The sequence below is a fragment of the Corapipo altera genome, unplaced genomic scaffold (genome assembly GCF_003945725.1).
Source record: "Corapipo altera isolate COAL_440 unplaced genomic scaffold, ASM394572v1 2b, whole genome shotgun sequence".
Classification (NCBI taxonomy): domain Eukaryota; kingdom Metazoa; phylum Chordata; class Aves; order Passeriformes; family Pipridae; genus Corapipo; species Corapipo altera.
Window position 1 is genome coordinate 24497611 of NW_020884874.1, and position 14873 is coordinate 24512483.

A 14873-nucleotide genomic window follows, 5' to 3' on the forward strand; every position below is an offset into this window, starting at 1 on the left:
CACGCTATAAATGGTGATGTGTCCAATATCATATAATTCTTTAGAAAATAGTAAAGATGATTTTTTTAAACTGGTTTTTTCAACGCTTAGCAAGATCTGAACTCAATGGTTGGAAAAATGGCCTTCTTTTAAATTATGTTGTTTGCATAATGTTGAGACATCTCTTCGACACTCAAGTAATTGGGTCCATTTGCTTATATGAAGGCAAAATACAACTATATCTGCAGCTGGAATTGCTTTTGCTGCAAGTGCAGACTGGACAGATCTACACAAAAATGACCAGTCAGATGTTTAATAGTCCAGGCTGTACCTCTGCTCAAATGCATTTTCAAGACAGTTGTACCAACAAATTAAAGGTACAATTACAGATTCCTGTCTCAAACAACTGAATAAGACTCTGTGTGAATCAGAGTGAAAAGTGATGATAGGTAACTTGGTACATTATCATATTTGCCTAATGAGAACAACAGGATGAATTAAATTTTCTTTATCAGCGGGAGCAGCAATTTCGAGGGAAACTGATCTTACCAAGTGACCATTTTACTTAACAACTTTTTAAAAGGTGTAGTCTATAACATATCAATGCAACTCAACTGACACCTCTAAATGCCCCATTCATTACCTGTTGGTCATCTGGAGTCCATATTCCACAGGTGATCTGACTCTCCAAGTTTATTTCTGAAGACCAGTGTCTTTGTCCACTGACTGAACCGACCAGCACAAATCCATCTCTATAGGAGATAAGTGCTTGAGTCCCATCATGGCTCCATGTAAAGTCGCTTACCTTGACATATCAAAGACAAGAAAACAGATATATGGGCCATGTAGGAATATTTTGTTGTTTTAATAAAAGGCAACACTGCACAGAATGAGACAGGGCACCTATTAACCCAGCTGTAGCACTGTCATGTCTATTAGAGAAAGCAACTGTGCTTTTGTGACAATTCTTGCATGCTCTCTTCAACAAAGAAATGTTTCATTTTCTCCTGTGCTTTTTGAAAGGTATAAAGCACCATTGATTGTCCTCTTCATTTTGCCTCTCAGGATGTGATCACTCTCAACTGCAGAGAAAACATGCATACCAACCTGTGCCCCACGATCATTCACAAGCTCCACAGACCATCTGCCTTCGTATTGTATCCAAACAAATATTCCTCCATCTGCATCACAGGTTGCTAATTTCTGGAATGGTTCGTTCCATCTCACCAGCACAACCTTAAAAGATTGCAAACAAATACAGCATTACCAAAACTGCATGTTGTGCTAACAGCTATTTAACAAGAACTGGTTAAACAATACCGCCAAATAAACATCATCGCATTTACATCCTAAAGATGTACAAAATAGCAATTTTCAGCACAGCATTAGGCATCTCTCAAGAACAGCTGGAATTGTTTTTTCATGGTTGTCAGGAAACACACAATCTCTCATCGTCAGACCTTTTTGGAAGGCACCGCACGCTTCCAATAAAATCATACTGTACACTGGAATGCAGCACTCCATTACACAAGCAGCAAACAGGAGGCTCTGCACAGACCATCCAACAATCCTTCAAATTATTCCCCCCACTGTAATCTCAGAGACTGTCAGACTCTACGTCAAATCATCACTTCTTGGTGACTTCAAATGAAGTTGCATGCACCGGTATCAGAGAGTGAATTTAAATACTCCTATTGAATACTCATATCCAAAAACACCCCAAAAGTCCCATATTATTAAAAAATAGAAATTCCATAGGAAAGTTGCTTTGGTACTGCATGAAGAAGGAATACAAAACAGCTTTAGGCTCTTCTCTCCACATTAGAGCTATCTGTGCTTTTCTGAACAATCTAATGAAGTCTAAACCTACCAAATTTCTCTCTCATTTTTAATTAATATCAATTTAATAAATACACTATCTCTTGAGACTTCAGTATAAAACAGAAAAAAGCACGTCACCCCAGTGCTTGAAGCAAAATTAGCAGTAAAACCATTTACCTTCTGTTAGTGACTTTTTCTTAAAAACTTTTTTCCCAAAATTAGTTGTATTTCAAAAATATGTTGATATATATGGGATGCTTACATTCATACACAAGTAAATTCCCCCCCAGCTATTTTACTGAGACACAGGGTATGCAAATGAAGTAAACATATATTAAATACTCAATCAGTAGTGTCATTTTAACTACTTACTAAGCATCCAGCTCTAATGACACTTTTTCATAAAACTATATAGATAATTAATCATCTAAAAGAGACAGGCAAGTTCTCCTGAAATATATTTTGCTGTTTACAGAGAGGGACTGCTCTTCCTAAAGATTCCAGCCCTAAGATGAGCTCTAAGTAGAGAGACTCTTTATGCTTCACAACAAAATTAGCAGTCGCTTTCAGAATTAGGATATAAATACACATATATACCTAAAACCTAAACTTGACAGCTGAAGGATGATCTTACACTTATTTAGTGAGTGTTACACTTATTCAGAGGGTCAGAACTTCAGAACATGTCTATCAGAGAAGCTCACCAGCTCAAAGCATCAACCTTTGAATGGTTAAATAACCACAAGAAAAGCATTTCTTTGTTCATATGCAAAGATTATGGGGAGAAGCAAGTATGACAAACTACCTCACTGTTGTTATGCAGCTTAGAAGAATCCCATTTGAGATTTTGCAGAAAAACACTTGCTTCTACTTGACTATAACCTTGCAGCTGCACTCCAAGTCACCAGTACCATTTCCAGTCAGGCAGATTATACCATGCCCCTAGATGGACTATATCACACACAGCTTTTGAAAATATTCCTTTATTGGAAGGGTAATAAATAAAATATTCCATCATAGCAATGCAATCAGATGTACTTTGTTGGAGGTTTTGCTCTGTCCCTTCCATCTAAATAAGAATAGCACAGATTTGTCAAAATTTTGTTTTCTTTTTAGGGTAAGTCTTATGCAAAGAGTCATAAAATTTCATCCACCCAGAGGCAAAATGCAACAGTGACATAACTGTACTTGCCAGCAATGCCTAACAATATTATGAAAGAACTGAAGAAAAACCCAAAGATAACACTGAAAATTTTTCTTTAAAGGCTGGGAGCTGCCAAGGCTAATGATGACTATTAATGAGCAGAAGGTACTTACCATTGCTAAAAAAACAGACCTTTAAATGCTTAGGCACTGCTCACATTGGATATTTCATAGATCATATAGAATGAATTGCAAGACAAAATTTCGGAACAAAAAGAAAACTAATTGTTCAACTAACATGGATTTTTTAGCTAACACCATTGAAATTTTTAGCTAACACCTTAAAATCACCAGACAAAACAGGGTAAAGATTTGAGAAGAGCATACAATTTTACAGATTAGACATACCAGTTGACTAGTAATATGAACTATGGGCAAAATGACAACAGTTACTTTGTTGCGGTTTGTTTCTTTTCTATTTTAAATAGGAATTTTGTTAAAACTTGAAAATTTTTATTCAAATTCTGTACAACCTGTCTTTTGTTTAGACTTGATAAAACATTCAAGGTACGTCTGAATGTAAACAAGATTAGCTATAGCCTCCCTCTACTGCAATTAGATACAAATTAGTAACTTCCAAAATAAACTTACTGTTTTATAAGCAGAAAGGTGAGAAAATGATTTTATATGCCTTCTGATAACAGTCTCATAAGGAAGCAAATTTGTAATTTGAAAATTCAAGTCCTTCAAACACAGAGCAAATGCTACCATTCTATGAGGTCATTTTAAAGATGCTGCCATAATTTACATTTAACATCTGACTACAGGTGCTGAGTCCACAACTGCTTTGAGTATTTCCAGTTTCATTTTAGACACTTAGCATACTGAAGAAGAGATAAAGAAAGGAAGAATTGCCTTTTGGCTTTTATGTTGGCTAAAATGTAAAGCATATGAAAACATGTCCCATTCATAGCACACTTAAATAAAGCATAAGCTGGAATTACCCCTCTGCAAAGAGGAATTTTATTGCTAATCCATAAATGCAAAGATATCATTACTTTCACTAACAGTTTCAACTCACAGAGGACCCATTTTTACTTCTGCCTTTATGGTCTCTGCTTCCTACTTAACATCTTCACACAGGTACTGAAGGACTGGACTGAACAGTTATATCTTGTATTCAAAGGAGTAAGAATGTTGGTGCACAAAAGTAAGTTGTCTGTGGACAATTTGTGGTCCACACAGCCTTCTTATATTGTCTAATTATTTTTATTTTTGTTTGTTCCTCGGCTATGGGTTTTTTAAAATTCTAGAAGAATTGCAAATTGTGTTCATTCTACTGTTGGAAAAAATGTACCACAGATGTTAATGAGTTTCTAAACTCTTTTCTCATACAAGATGTGATCTCCCATGAATAAAACTTCAAGGAATTCCTGGTCTAATACATTAAGTACAATATAAAGGTCAACATAATGCCCTCAAAAAGGATGGTTTCCATCAAGTTCAATGGGCTTTTGAGTCAAAGTCTTATGTTTTCTTTGAGCTCCTTTGTATACAAGAAATCGTGGTGAACAATTTGTTTCAGAAGTGCAGCATTCAGGATCTTCAATATCTCTGTTTTAATTGCCAACTTGATTTTCAGAAATTAAATTTAATTAATCCTAAAAGTGTTAGAAACAATACCCAAGAACTAATGGCATACTTAAATGTTGCTAACAATATTACTATCTATTAAGATTTTAGACCAGAAATTTTGAGTAACTGCAATTTTTGGAGTAGCAAAAATGTGATTTATAGTAAACGTGACCTTTTCCCAACCCGTAGTCAGGTTTGGTAATATAAATTTGTTACGTGCTATTGAAGCTTTTATTAATTTTTTTCACATTTTCTAATACAATACAAACCTGCTAAAATCTAATGCATTCTGAGAGCTCTTGTTATTCCTAATTTCATTAGAGTTTTTGAAAGAGATGACGGAAAATATGATACCAATCAATCTTCCAAGAGCAGAAGTCCTTAATTTAGAATACCATATAACAGTCATCACTGAAATCTTACTTATGTACATACAGTACATAAGCACATAAGTACTTATGTACATACAGTACATGTTGTACTTATGTACATACAGTTCATAAGTGCTACAAAGGCAAGGGACAAACATCTACAAAAAAATAAAACAGGTAAGTAACTAGGGCAATTAGTTCCAAGAGTTCCTTACCAAATTTAGATAGATTTTATTACAGATACACTGTAGTGAGTCACAGTGACTCATTTATTCAAATCTCTGATCCTCCAACCATTTTACTGGGGAATGAGCATATGCTCTGAAGATAGAGGTCTTCTCCAGCATTCATTTTCACACACACTATGGAGACATGCTTGCAGATGGACTATTGCAGCAATAGAGCAGAGAATACTCGATGCCAATATTTGATTACAGCACAATTTGCTACACCTGGAGGGCCAGATTCCTTTATGTGGCAGGAGCATTTCTGAAATGACAAGTAAATAGATATCTTTACAGGGTGCACAGGATGTGATGCATTATAACTCCACTGAGGATAGGGAATTGCTGGCCTTTCCCCCCAAATAAATCATACTACATTTCCAGTGCTATTGAAGGTGCTGAAGCACCAGCAGAAGGCCTAACTGTTCCTAGGACAGAATAATAAAGGAGATTAGTCTATTGCCTACAGTAGCAGAGTACAGAACTCAGCCCATCTAAAGGCATCTTTCAATACTGTGCTTTTAGGAAAGTACTTAAGCTTTTAAAGGAACATATATGGGTTGAAAGAAGGCACTGGCAAAAGGAACTTGACAATCTACCTAGAATCACTGAGCATCACCTATTTGCTCCATCAAGCAGTCCTATTATGCAATTCCTTAGTGAGTACATTGACCTTCACTTGTGGTTACAGGTATAGAAAAATGTGTGCATATAATACATGCAACATACTGGTACATATTATGGTTTATTAACAGCCACAGAGTTGAAAAAAATGTTTAAGTATATTTATCAAAGAAAAAGGATGAGTGCACAGTGGGGAATAGAAATGAAACACAGAAGTACAAGAACCAGAGAAAGCAATAGCCATTTTTACATGTTACTACAGTTCGGTGTCTCTCTCTCCATCATACAGAGAGATACAGATATATGTATATACATGTATAATGTGTATACACATTACATAAATATAATACAGGTATGTGCATTAATACACATCCCTACTAAATCCTTGAAGGAACCTGTGCTAACCTTGCACATTTGTTAGTTAACTAATTGAAGTTAGTTAACTGAAGTGGATTTTTATAACTAGAATATAATTTGAAAGTTACAACAGGTGCCCAGAATAAGCAGTAGGGTTGTAGTTAATGAGCTGTTCCTTCTCATTATACTTCATTTATAACCAATATTTGGTTATAAATGGTTCTGTATATGTTTAGTTCAGCAAAATGTTTAACTGTCTTAAATATTAGTATAAAGGTTATCTAAGTTCTCTCTCTCCTAATTTCTCATGCTGCAAACAGACTGTTTGCAATTGTTCTTACTTTCACCTTCACTTACGACCTTCATTTCTTGCCACGACAACGTCAAGATAATTCTCTCCATTCAAACTAATTCAATCACGCAAAGAGCATCACATAAATATTTTTCCTCCTAATAATCCTAGACAAAAAAAGAAGCAGATGTGGTAGACAGCTAGTTGGCATCACCCATCTTTCCTATCCTCCTTGTCTTATATTGCATGCTCTAATGATACACTCCCTATCTCTCCCACACCTGAAGAGCTTTGACTTTTTGTTTCCAGTGACATTACACCTGGGTGGAAGTGCTTCATTTGCATATGGAGCTGTCACTTTCCAAGGTATGATACCCATCATGGAATTATTACTCCTGCTATTAATAACAAACATTGTGCTGCAGCTAAAGAATGGCAAATTTATAATAGTGTTTACAATTCTTGAGAAAAACTGCCAATTCATAATAGGGGCTGCAGGTTACACAGTGGGTAAATGAATAGCAAATGAGTTCTGGGAGACAGAAAACACCAGCCCAAATTTTTTGTGTTTCTTTAGCCTAAATAATGAAAAAATGAGCTCTCCTCTAGAAGGACTGGAGCAGCCTCCAGATATCTCAGGGACGGATGTCATTTAATACCCCTTACCCCTGCCACAGGAGAAGCTGTGGTCTGCAGTGATGTGCACTGAGGGCACAGCAGCTGCTCACAGCCCCTGGGGATTCGGCTGCTGCCACCCACAGAGCTGCCCATTGCCACTCGTACATTAGAGGTTTGACACTTTATCCCAGGATCCTACATTTTCATTGAAAAAAAGTGTATTACTCTGCCAGCTGCTGTCATCTTGCTCATTCTGCTCTTTGAAAAGGAGTTTAAATTTTTGCAAATAATATTTAAATAAATATAACAACATTCTTGTATTGTAAAAATAAAGAAATACAAAAAAACCCCAACATACAAGGACCAAATTTGAACAGCTTTTCTTTTTTTTTTTTTTAAACTGACAATCTGATTTCATGGTATAACATTATCAATAAGCTAAGCTTGTCAGCTGGGGACCTAACCTTGCACTAACTGAAATCAGAGGTAAGGCTGGACCAGCAATAAGGTGCTGACCATAATGAAGATGAAAGGTCCAGGCCCAACTCTGTACCTTCTTCTGACCACAGACTTCTCTGTGGCCTTCATATGAAAACCGACTTCAAAGCAAATACATCCCTAACTCAAAAACCTCAGGTAAGGCTCTAAAGTTAAGTACCGTGTAGGCATACATCAGAAGCTCCATGCCATTTTGTTGAATACCTGCTCTAAGTTTTTCCCCTTTATCTTTGGCATTTGTTCTCATAATTCTCAGAGCACACACCAGGCTGACAAAGACTCAGATCACCTGTGCAGCTGCAGAAAGAGAAATGGTCAGGCAGGAGCAATGGAGTTCACCAGCAATAACCCTCCGAGTAAGCACAGAGGAGGTAACCATTCACCCAGCACTCATTCACTCTGTGTGTGAGCGGTTGGTACCCCCTGCAAGTAATAGTGTGGTTGCTCACCCACTGGGAAGAATGTTGATGCTCCCCAGCAAGTTTTGTTTATTCGCTTTACAGATGAATGCCCCTCATGCCTATTTTTAAAAGGTGTCTTGGGGTTGGCATCCAACCCACCACATATACCCATTTTTGAAAGGTATCATGCACTTGGCATCCAACCCCAGTGGAAGACAGTCTGACCTTTAAAAGCTTGAGGCAATGATTTTGGCAAAAAGGCAATAGCAACAAAAATTTATTTTGATAGTTACTTTGAAGAAGGAATGCCTTTAACGTAAGATGTTGTCTTAAAAATACCTAGACTGTCAATATCTCACTGAATACATTTAGGTGCCTTTGTATTAAACTGCCAAGATGAGGACTTGGAAAGGCTCTAAAGCTTTACAAATCTCCTTACATTCCTTAAATCATACACTTCATTTTAAGAAATAACACCCTCAAACTCTATTATTAGTCCCAAGGATTTGCCACATAACCATTTTATATGTTCACAGAACATAAAATGTGCTATCTCATCACTTACTTTAGAAGAGGAAAGCATCCCCAAGACCACTCACAGGTACCAGACAAGAAGTATAATGCTCCTATAAATGAAGTGGCTCACAGAGCCAGTTCCAAAGGAATTACTCTTTTTACTTTGAATTCACCATGTTTAACTGTGGCTTCAAAGAATCACAGTTGTGGGAGACATTAAAAAAAACAACCCACAAACAAACAAACAAAAAAAAACAAAACCCCAAAAGAACAACAAGAACAAAACAACCAAAAAACCCAAAACACAAGCACCGAGAGAAATTAGCTTATCCAAAGCATATCCAATAAATATGTTTGGGCACTAGAAGGTTTGACAGGTCACTTGTCAGAATGGAAAGTTGCATGTGAGAAAGAGGAATAACAGTTGATACGAATCTAACATGGATGACAAGATGTTGGTATCTGGCAATCAGTTCTCATTTGAGTAAGTTTGTTAACTATTCTTCAAGAGCTATTAGAGCAAATAGTTGGTTATAACCCAAAGTAAAATAATTAAGGCATGAAAAAAGTGAAGACTTGAACTGAATCACCCATCTGCACGAGACATCTGCTCACTACTACGTTTTTGTAAGGGGAACGGGTGGAGGTCTGTTCATCTCCCATCTTGCAGACAACAGAGTGACAGTGATAAAGTCTATGGTCTGCTTTTGACTCCCTTCCCTCCACAAGGATTCACAAGTCCCAAAAGCTCTTTCACAGAAAAGATAGCTGTCTCCACAGAAAAATCATTTTAAAGTTATGCCACACTCACCTCCAGTGAGGGAAACTCCTTTACAGCATGCACATTACTACCACAGTCTCTTATCAATGGTCATCCTGTACTCACATGTTCCATACGATACTTCTGTTTAATTGCCCATACATACTTCGTACAAATGCAGAGGCAAGTTCAAGCTAAATCAAAATAAATCAAAACTCAATGTAAGTAAGGATGAGCAAAGGATAAATAGTACTTTCACTTTGTTCTAGTTTCCATACAGATAAAACACCATAATAAAGAGAGACAACTGTTCTAGCTAATGATGAACGACCATTTTGTTTTAAGATCAAAATACTGAGAACAATATAGTTCCCACTTTTTCTAGCCAATCACTGCGGAGCACCATTTCAGCTAAAAGTAAGACACATGCAGTAACTGTGCAGGGCTGGCAATTCCTTGGGTTTGAGCATCTATGGTGAAATATTTTCCCACAAGAAAAAAAGCACTAGATCTAAAAGTCTCTGGTATTAAGCCTACATGAAATTAAAAGTACATGAGCCTAATGCTTATTTCACTAACATCTGGCAAAATTACATTACAGACAGTATAAATCAGGACCATTTGAAAAACCTCCACATTTACATTCACTTTTGGGCTGTGTATGAGAAGCTCATTGTAAATGAACCTCAGGCTTTAACAACAAAAGTAACACTCACTGACATCCACCTATGCATCACCAATGCTATATGAATTCAGAGACCACGCACAACTCTGTTAGAAGTTTCGGGGGGGTAAAAAAACCCAACCAAACCCCCCCAAATGTAAAACAGATTTAAAATACTGTCTTTTTTCCCTGGCTAAAAATAAAGAGAATACTGAATGCAGAGCGTACGGTTTTCTTGTGTCTCTTCTTCTTAAAAATATAAGGATAAAATAGTTTGGAACCATGTATTATAACCAAAATGATGGAACACCAAATAATTGCATTAAAAAAACACAACATCCTTCCCCCCCATTCCCCCCAAAAAAACCCCAACAAAACAAAACAGAGAAGACAGGGTAACAATAAACACTATTGAAAACCATTCCTACTTAAAATGAGCTAGCTCTACTCTGCTTTCTCAACAACAGCTACTTAGGAATTCCTATACTATCTTCCCACCTGATAAATGCTATCTTCTTTAGGAATACATCTAGGGTAATGATCTGCTGGAAAAAGCCAGTGAAGTGACTCTGACACACGCACTCTCCCTCATACTCAATCTTTCCCATTTGGTGGCTAAAAATTCCTGATCAAGTGTTCATACAATAGTGAAATATAATTTAAAAGTTTTACATGTATATTTCATGCACAAAAATATTATTCAAGAAAAAAAATCCACATTTCCACTACCAGGAAACTTTAAAGAAAACCCTTAAAAATGTAATAAAAAAGCTGTTATATAAAACTGTGTTAATTAACAGGAGGAAGGAGGCAACACAAGTTCTTCACTTTCTGGAGTCTATTCCGAGAGGTGCCAGAAAAATAATGGTGTCTCATGACCACATATGGAAAATCTCCCCATATCAAATATACTAAGTCTGTCTATATCAAACATAATAAGGTGACAGATAATTTTTTGCTCATCGGATATTCAAACTCATACAGAACAGCAATTAAGTAACATTATTCCAGGTTTCTGAATATCATCATTAGCACTTGTGGTGGAGATTTTTTAATCAGAAGCCAGCCAATTACTCTCTTGATGATTTTACAGGTTAGACTATAACTTAGCTTGCAACTGCTTAGCTGAAATCATCGTAACAGTCCACCAAACAAGTCTTATATGGAACATGACTGCAGCACAAGCTTTGTGCAAGCCCTCTCCAAGGAGACGAACCTCACCCTTTAAGAACTACAGTAAAAACTTGATTTTTGTCAGCCATGTAAACAGAAAAGACCTTAAAATTCACAAAGAAAATATCAAAAAGTGTTGTTCAAGTGTGATTATTTCAAGCAGCTACAATACTTCACCCCTACGTATTTTTTTTCAAACACAAGGAACTAAAAATAATCTAAACTTCAGTAGAAGCACAGATCAGCTCTTCAAATCTATTAACATCTCCCAGGTGAAACAGCTGTGCACTAATCTAATTAAGCTGAGTTATAAGGTGGATTGGAGACAGATGGTATAGCTGGGCATTTCACTGGTGAAGTGGGACTAGTTTACCACCTGAAATACCCAACTATCGTTATCCTGATCATCAAGTCCAACCATAATGACCTCTGCCTGAGTCACAAAAAATTTTAGAACATTTCTGGCCATCTGAGGAATACTGGTGACCTTAAATTAGTCAGAGATGCTGAGAAAAGAAAGCATTTGTATAATCTTTATTGGACTGCCTAGAATGTCTTTGTGTGACTCACAGAGACTGTGCACCCCTAATAATTTGTGAGATTGATGAAATTCCACCATGTTACTTTGCAAAGGTAGGACACCTGCTTTAACTTCCAACAAAAGGCCACCACCTGAACCCCCCACCTGCTGGCTGCCCCTGTATGGGGTTATTTGTATGATTTTCAGCTAGTGGCATTTAGGACAGGTACTGAGGTGACTGTACAATTTCTGAGACAGACACAGAAAACAAAGTGGAAAATTAAATAGTGTCTACTTCCAAAGAGGGCAATGCAAGAGAGGGAGCAGACAATTAAACAGGCAATGAAGGAAGGACAGAACAGCCATTTGGCACCCACACCTCTCAGGACAGAAAGGTACAAAAAGGAAAAATGAGATTAACAATAGCAAGAACTAAAAATCACAACATTTACATGCATGCAAAACATTCAACTTGGCCTATTAAAATAAATAAGACAACAGACGCCTATCAAGAATTACTTTGTGTGTGTGTATATATATATATAAACTCCATGGAGGCTCTGATTCAGGCTTGAGACACACTGGCCCACCTAATTTGCAAATTGTACAATACAAACTTCTGACAATGTGAATACCAGATAAAGAAATGCCACAGTCTAAGAAATGCCGAATAGCAGATTTGGAAAATGCCATCCTTGCTTCAGCTGGCCGGTAATTCTGCACAGACTGTGTTCAGAGCAAATCCCTGTAAGAAGTTTTATCTGCATTTTTTATTTCTTCATGAAACAAAAGCTATACCTTGATGCAGGTGGCCAAGTGATCAATAATTTTACTTGTTTGACCTCCCAGAGAATGCAAGGGAGCTATAAAGAGGGGGTTCGATCAGTTACTCAGACAGAAGGACTGTGGCAGGCAAAGTGAAAAACCCCAGAAAGCACAAATCTGTGCTATTCTTTTTTACTGCTGTGGTATCAAGAAGTCTCTACTAGAATTGACCCTCATGTTGTTTATGGACAAATACAGTCTTTGGAGTTTTTAGCCTTGAAGACAATGCAAAAGCAGGCCAGGGAAGCTCTGCAGGGAGGGTTAGCTCTACAGAACTCTAAAATGACTATATTTGCTCAACACACTTGAGAGGGCTGAACTATAGGTTAGGAATGCAATCCCTGGGCACCCCAAGGGGCTATAAGGGTCACCATGAGACTATCGGTTTGTTGGTGCTAAGGGTGATAGGTAACACACATCTAACTAAGGACAATACTTGACCCTGTCTAAAGCAAATATTAACAAATATATTGATTACCTGTGATACAGAAAGAGGTTTTCAAGGAACTGAGCTAAAGCTGACTTGCTTCTCAGAGACCAAAGAGCAACAATATTCAACCTTTAACAACCCAGCCAGTACACGAACCACAGACTAGAGATGGAAGTTGTTTGATCTGTATCCAAGAGCCCGAGCCAGCTAGCTTATAAGGACTGCACCACTGGAAAGTAATTTTTATAGTCTAGTTTATCCTTTGCTTCACTCAAAAAATGAGAGGAAAAAACCAATAAGAAGTACACACATTTCTGTTCTTTCTTTCCCCCAGTAAAATCCTTAAGAAAGTTTCACCAGGCAGAATGAGCAGATGTTTTCTATCCCAAGTCACTCGCTTGTTGATGAGTATCTGGAATATTTAATGTTTAAAATGTTTAAAATACATTGTTAGGATCATTATCAGTGGTACAGAGTCTAACTGGAGGCCTGTCACTAGTGGTGTCCTCCAAGGCTCAACACTGGTCCCAAAATTGTTTAACTTACTCATCAATGACTTGGATGAAGAGACAGAGTGCCACATCTGCAAGTTCACTGGGAGGAGTGGCCAATACCCCAGAGGCCCCAGAGGGCCTCGGCATGTTGGAGAGATGGACAGAGAAGAACTATATGAAGTTCAACGAAGGCCAGTGTAGGGTCCTGCACCTTGGGCAAGAATAACCCCCTGCACCAGTACAGGCTGGGGACCGACCTGTTGGAAAGCAGCTCTGTGGAGAAGGACCTGGGGGTCCTGGTGGACAACAAGCTGTCCACAAGCTGACAGTGTGTCCTTGTGGCCAAGAGGGCCAATGGCATCCTGGGGTGCATTAGGGAGAGCATTACCAGCAGGTCTTTGACTGCCACAGTCCAATGAAGTTCAAATTCAAAAGCAGAACACACTTACCAAGCATCCATAGCATTATTTCAGACTGGGCTGAAGAAAATACTTCCCTTCATTCTATGCACAATCTGGTTTCTATATGATACTTTACAGATTCCTAAAGTTTTGTCCTTCTTAAAAGCGTTTAAAAAGCATGTAAAGTAATCCAAGTTTTGAGACATTATATTAGAGACAAATAATAAAATAAAAAATGTATACTGGCATAGTGGAGTCACGCAAAGGGTCAGCAAGTACTGGAATGACATGAAAAAGCAAGGAAGGTAAGATATTATTAAATGTTACTGTAAGTAATAGGATAATATTCAGGAAACTATATTTTAGGTTAAATATCAAGTAAAGCTTTCAGAAATGAAAAAAATAATTTAACAGTCTTCTAAAAGAAAAGGTGGAATGAAGCCAACCTTTGGAAACACTTCATACAAATTTTCACATAGTATAAGAAGGTATATTGCAGGGACTTAATTTTTTTGGTGTTAACTGACTACACATTGTTATTGCATTTCAGTGGTTCTGTTATTAAAACATTATTTTCTTATTCACTATCTGAGATTTAAGAAAAAATATTGTATTTTATTAATAAACACAATAAATTATTTTAATTTTCTAATGTTTTTATAGAACAGTATCACTTTAAAGCTCAGTTGAGTGAAGAAGTACATATATGGAATCAAGGCATATTATTTCGGGATAAGTATGTGCTAAGAAGAAAGTCCTATTCTATATAGAACAGTACTATTCTACATAGGAGGCTGAAGGGGAATGATCTGTGTCTTTATGTAGCTACGATTAAATCATATTGTTGTGTCTGTCTAAAGGCTGGGAGTATAGGTGATGGCTGTCTAGATGGTCTGCCAGCCATTTTAATGCCTGCAAGCAATCAGTCATTCCAGTAAGTTTTGCTCTGTGTGTGCTCTTGTTACTCTTCCAAATGTTAGTTTGCTAGCATTTCCAGAGTACCACATTTCCTAAGGATCAACAGAGTGAAACAGTTCAGGAAACATTAACTTTTTCAGAAACCTTTAGTAATTAAGCAGTGACATCATCAGCATGATGATCAAACAGCTCCAATTGGAAGTTGTTCA

General features: G+C 37.2%; 1 protein-coding gene across 7 annotated transcripts in view; it reads right to left on the reverse strand.

Moving 5' to 3' along the window:
- The window catches only part of TULP4 (tubby like protein 4), a 158650-nt gene that overhangs the window by 55849 nt on the left and 87928 nt on the right, over window positions 1–14873 (reverse strand). For 6 of the 7 annotated variants that reach the window (XM_027634093.1, XM_027634089.1, XM_027634092.1 and 3 more), the window contains 2 exons: window positions 1087–1215; window positions 623–784 (listed from right to left, as the gene is read on the reverse strand). In XM_027634093.1, the coding sequence (XP_027489894.1) occupies window positions 623–784; window positions 1087–1215 (291 nt within the window). Of the gene's footprint in view, window positions 1–622; window positions 785–1086; window positions 1216–5164; window positions 5242–14873 lie in introns of those variants that run through there. The other variant, XM_027634094.1, reaches the window with a different exon arrangement.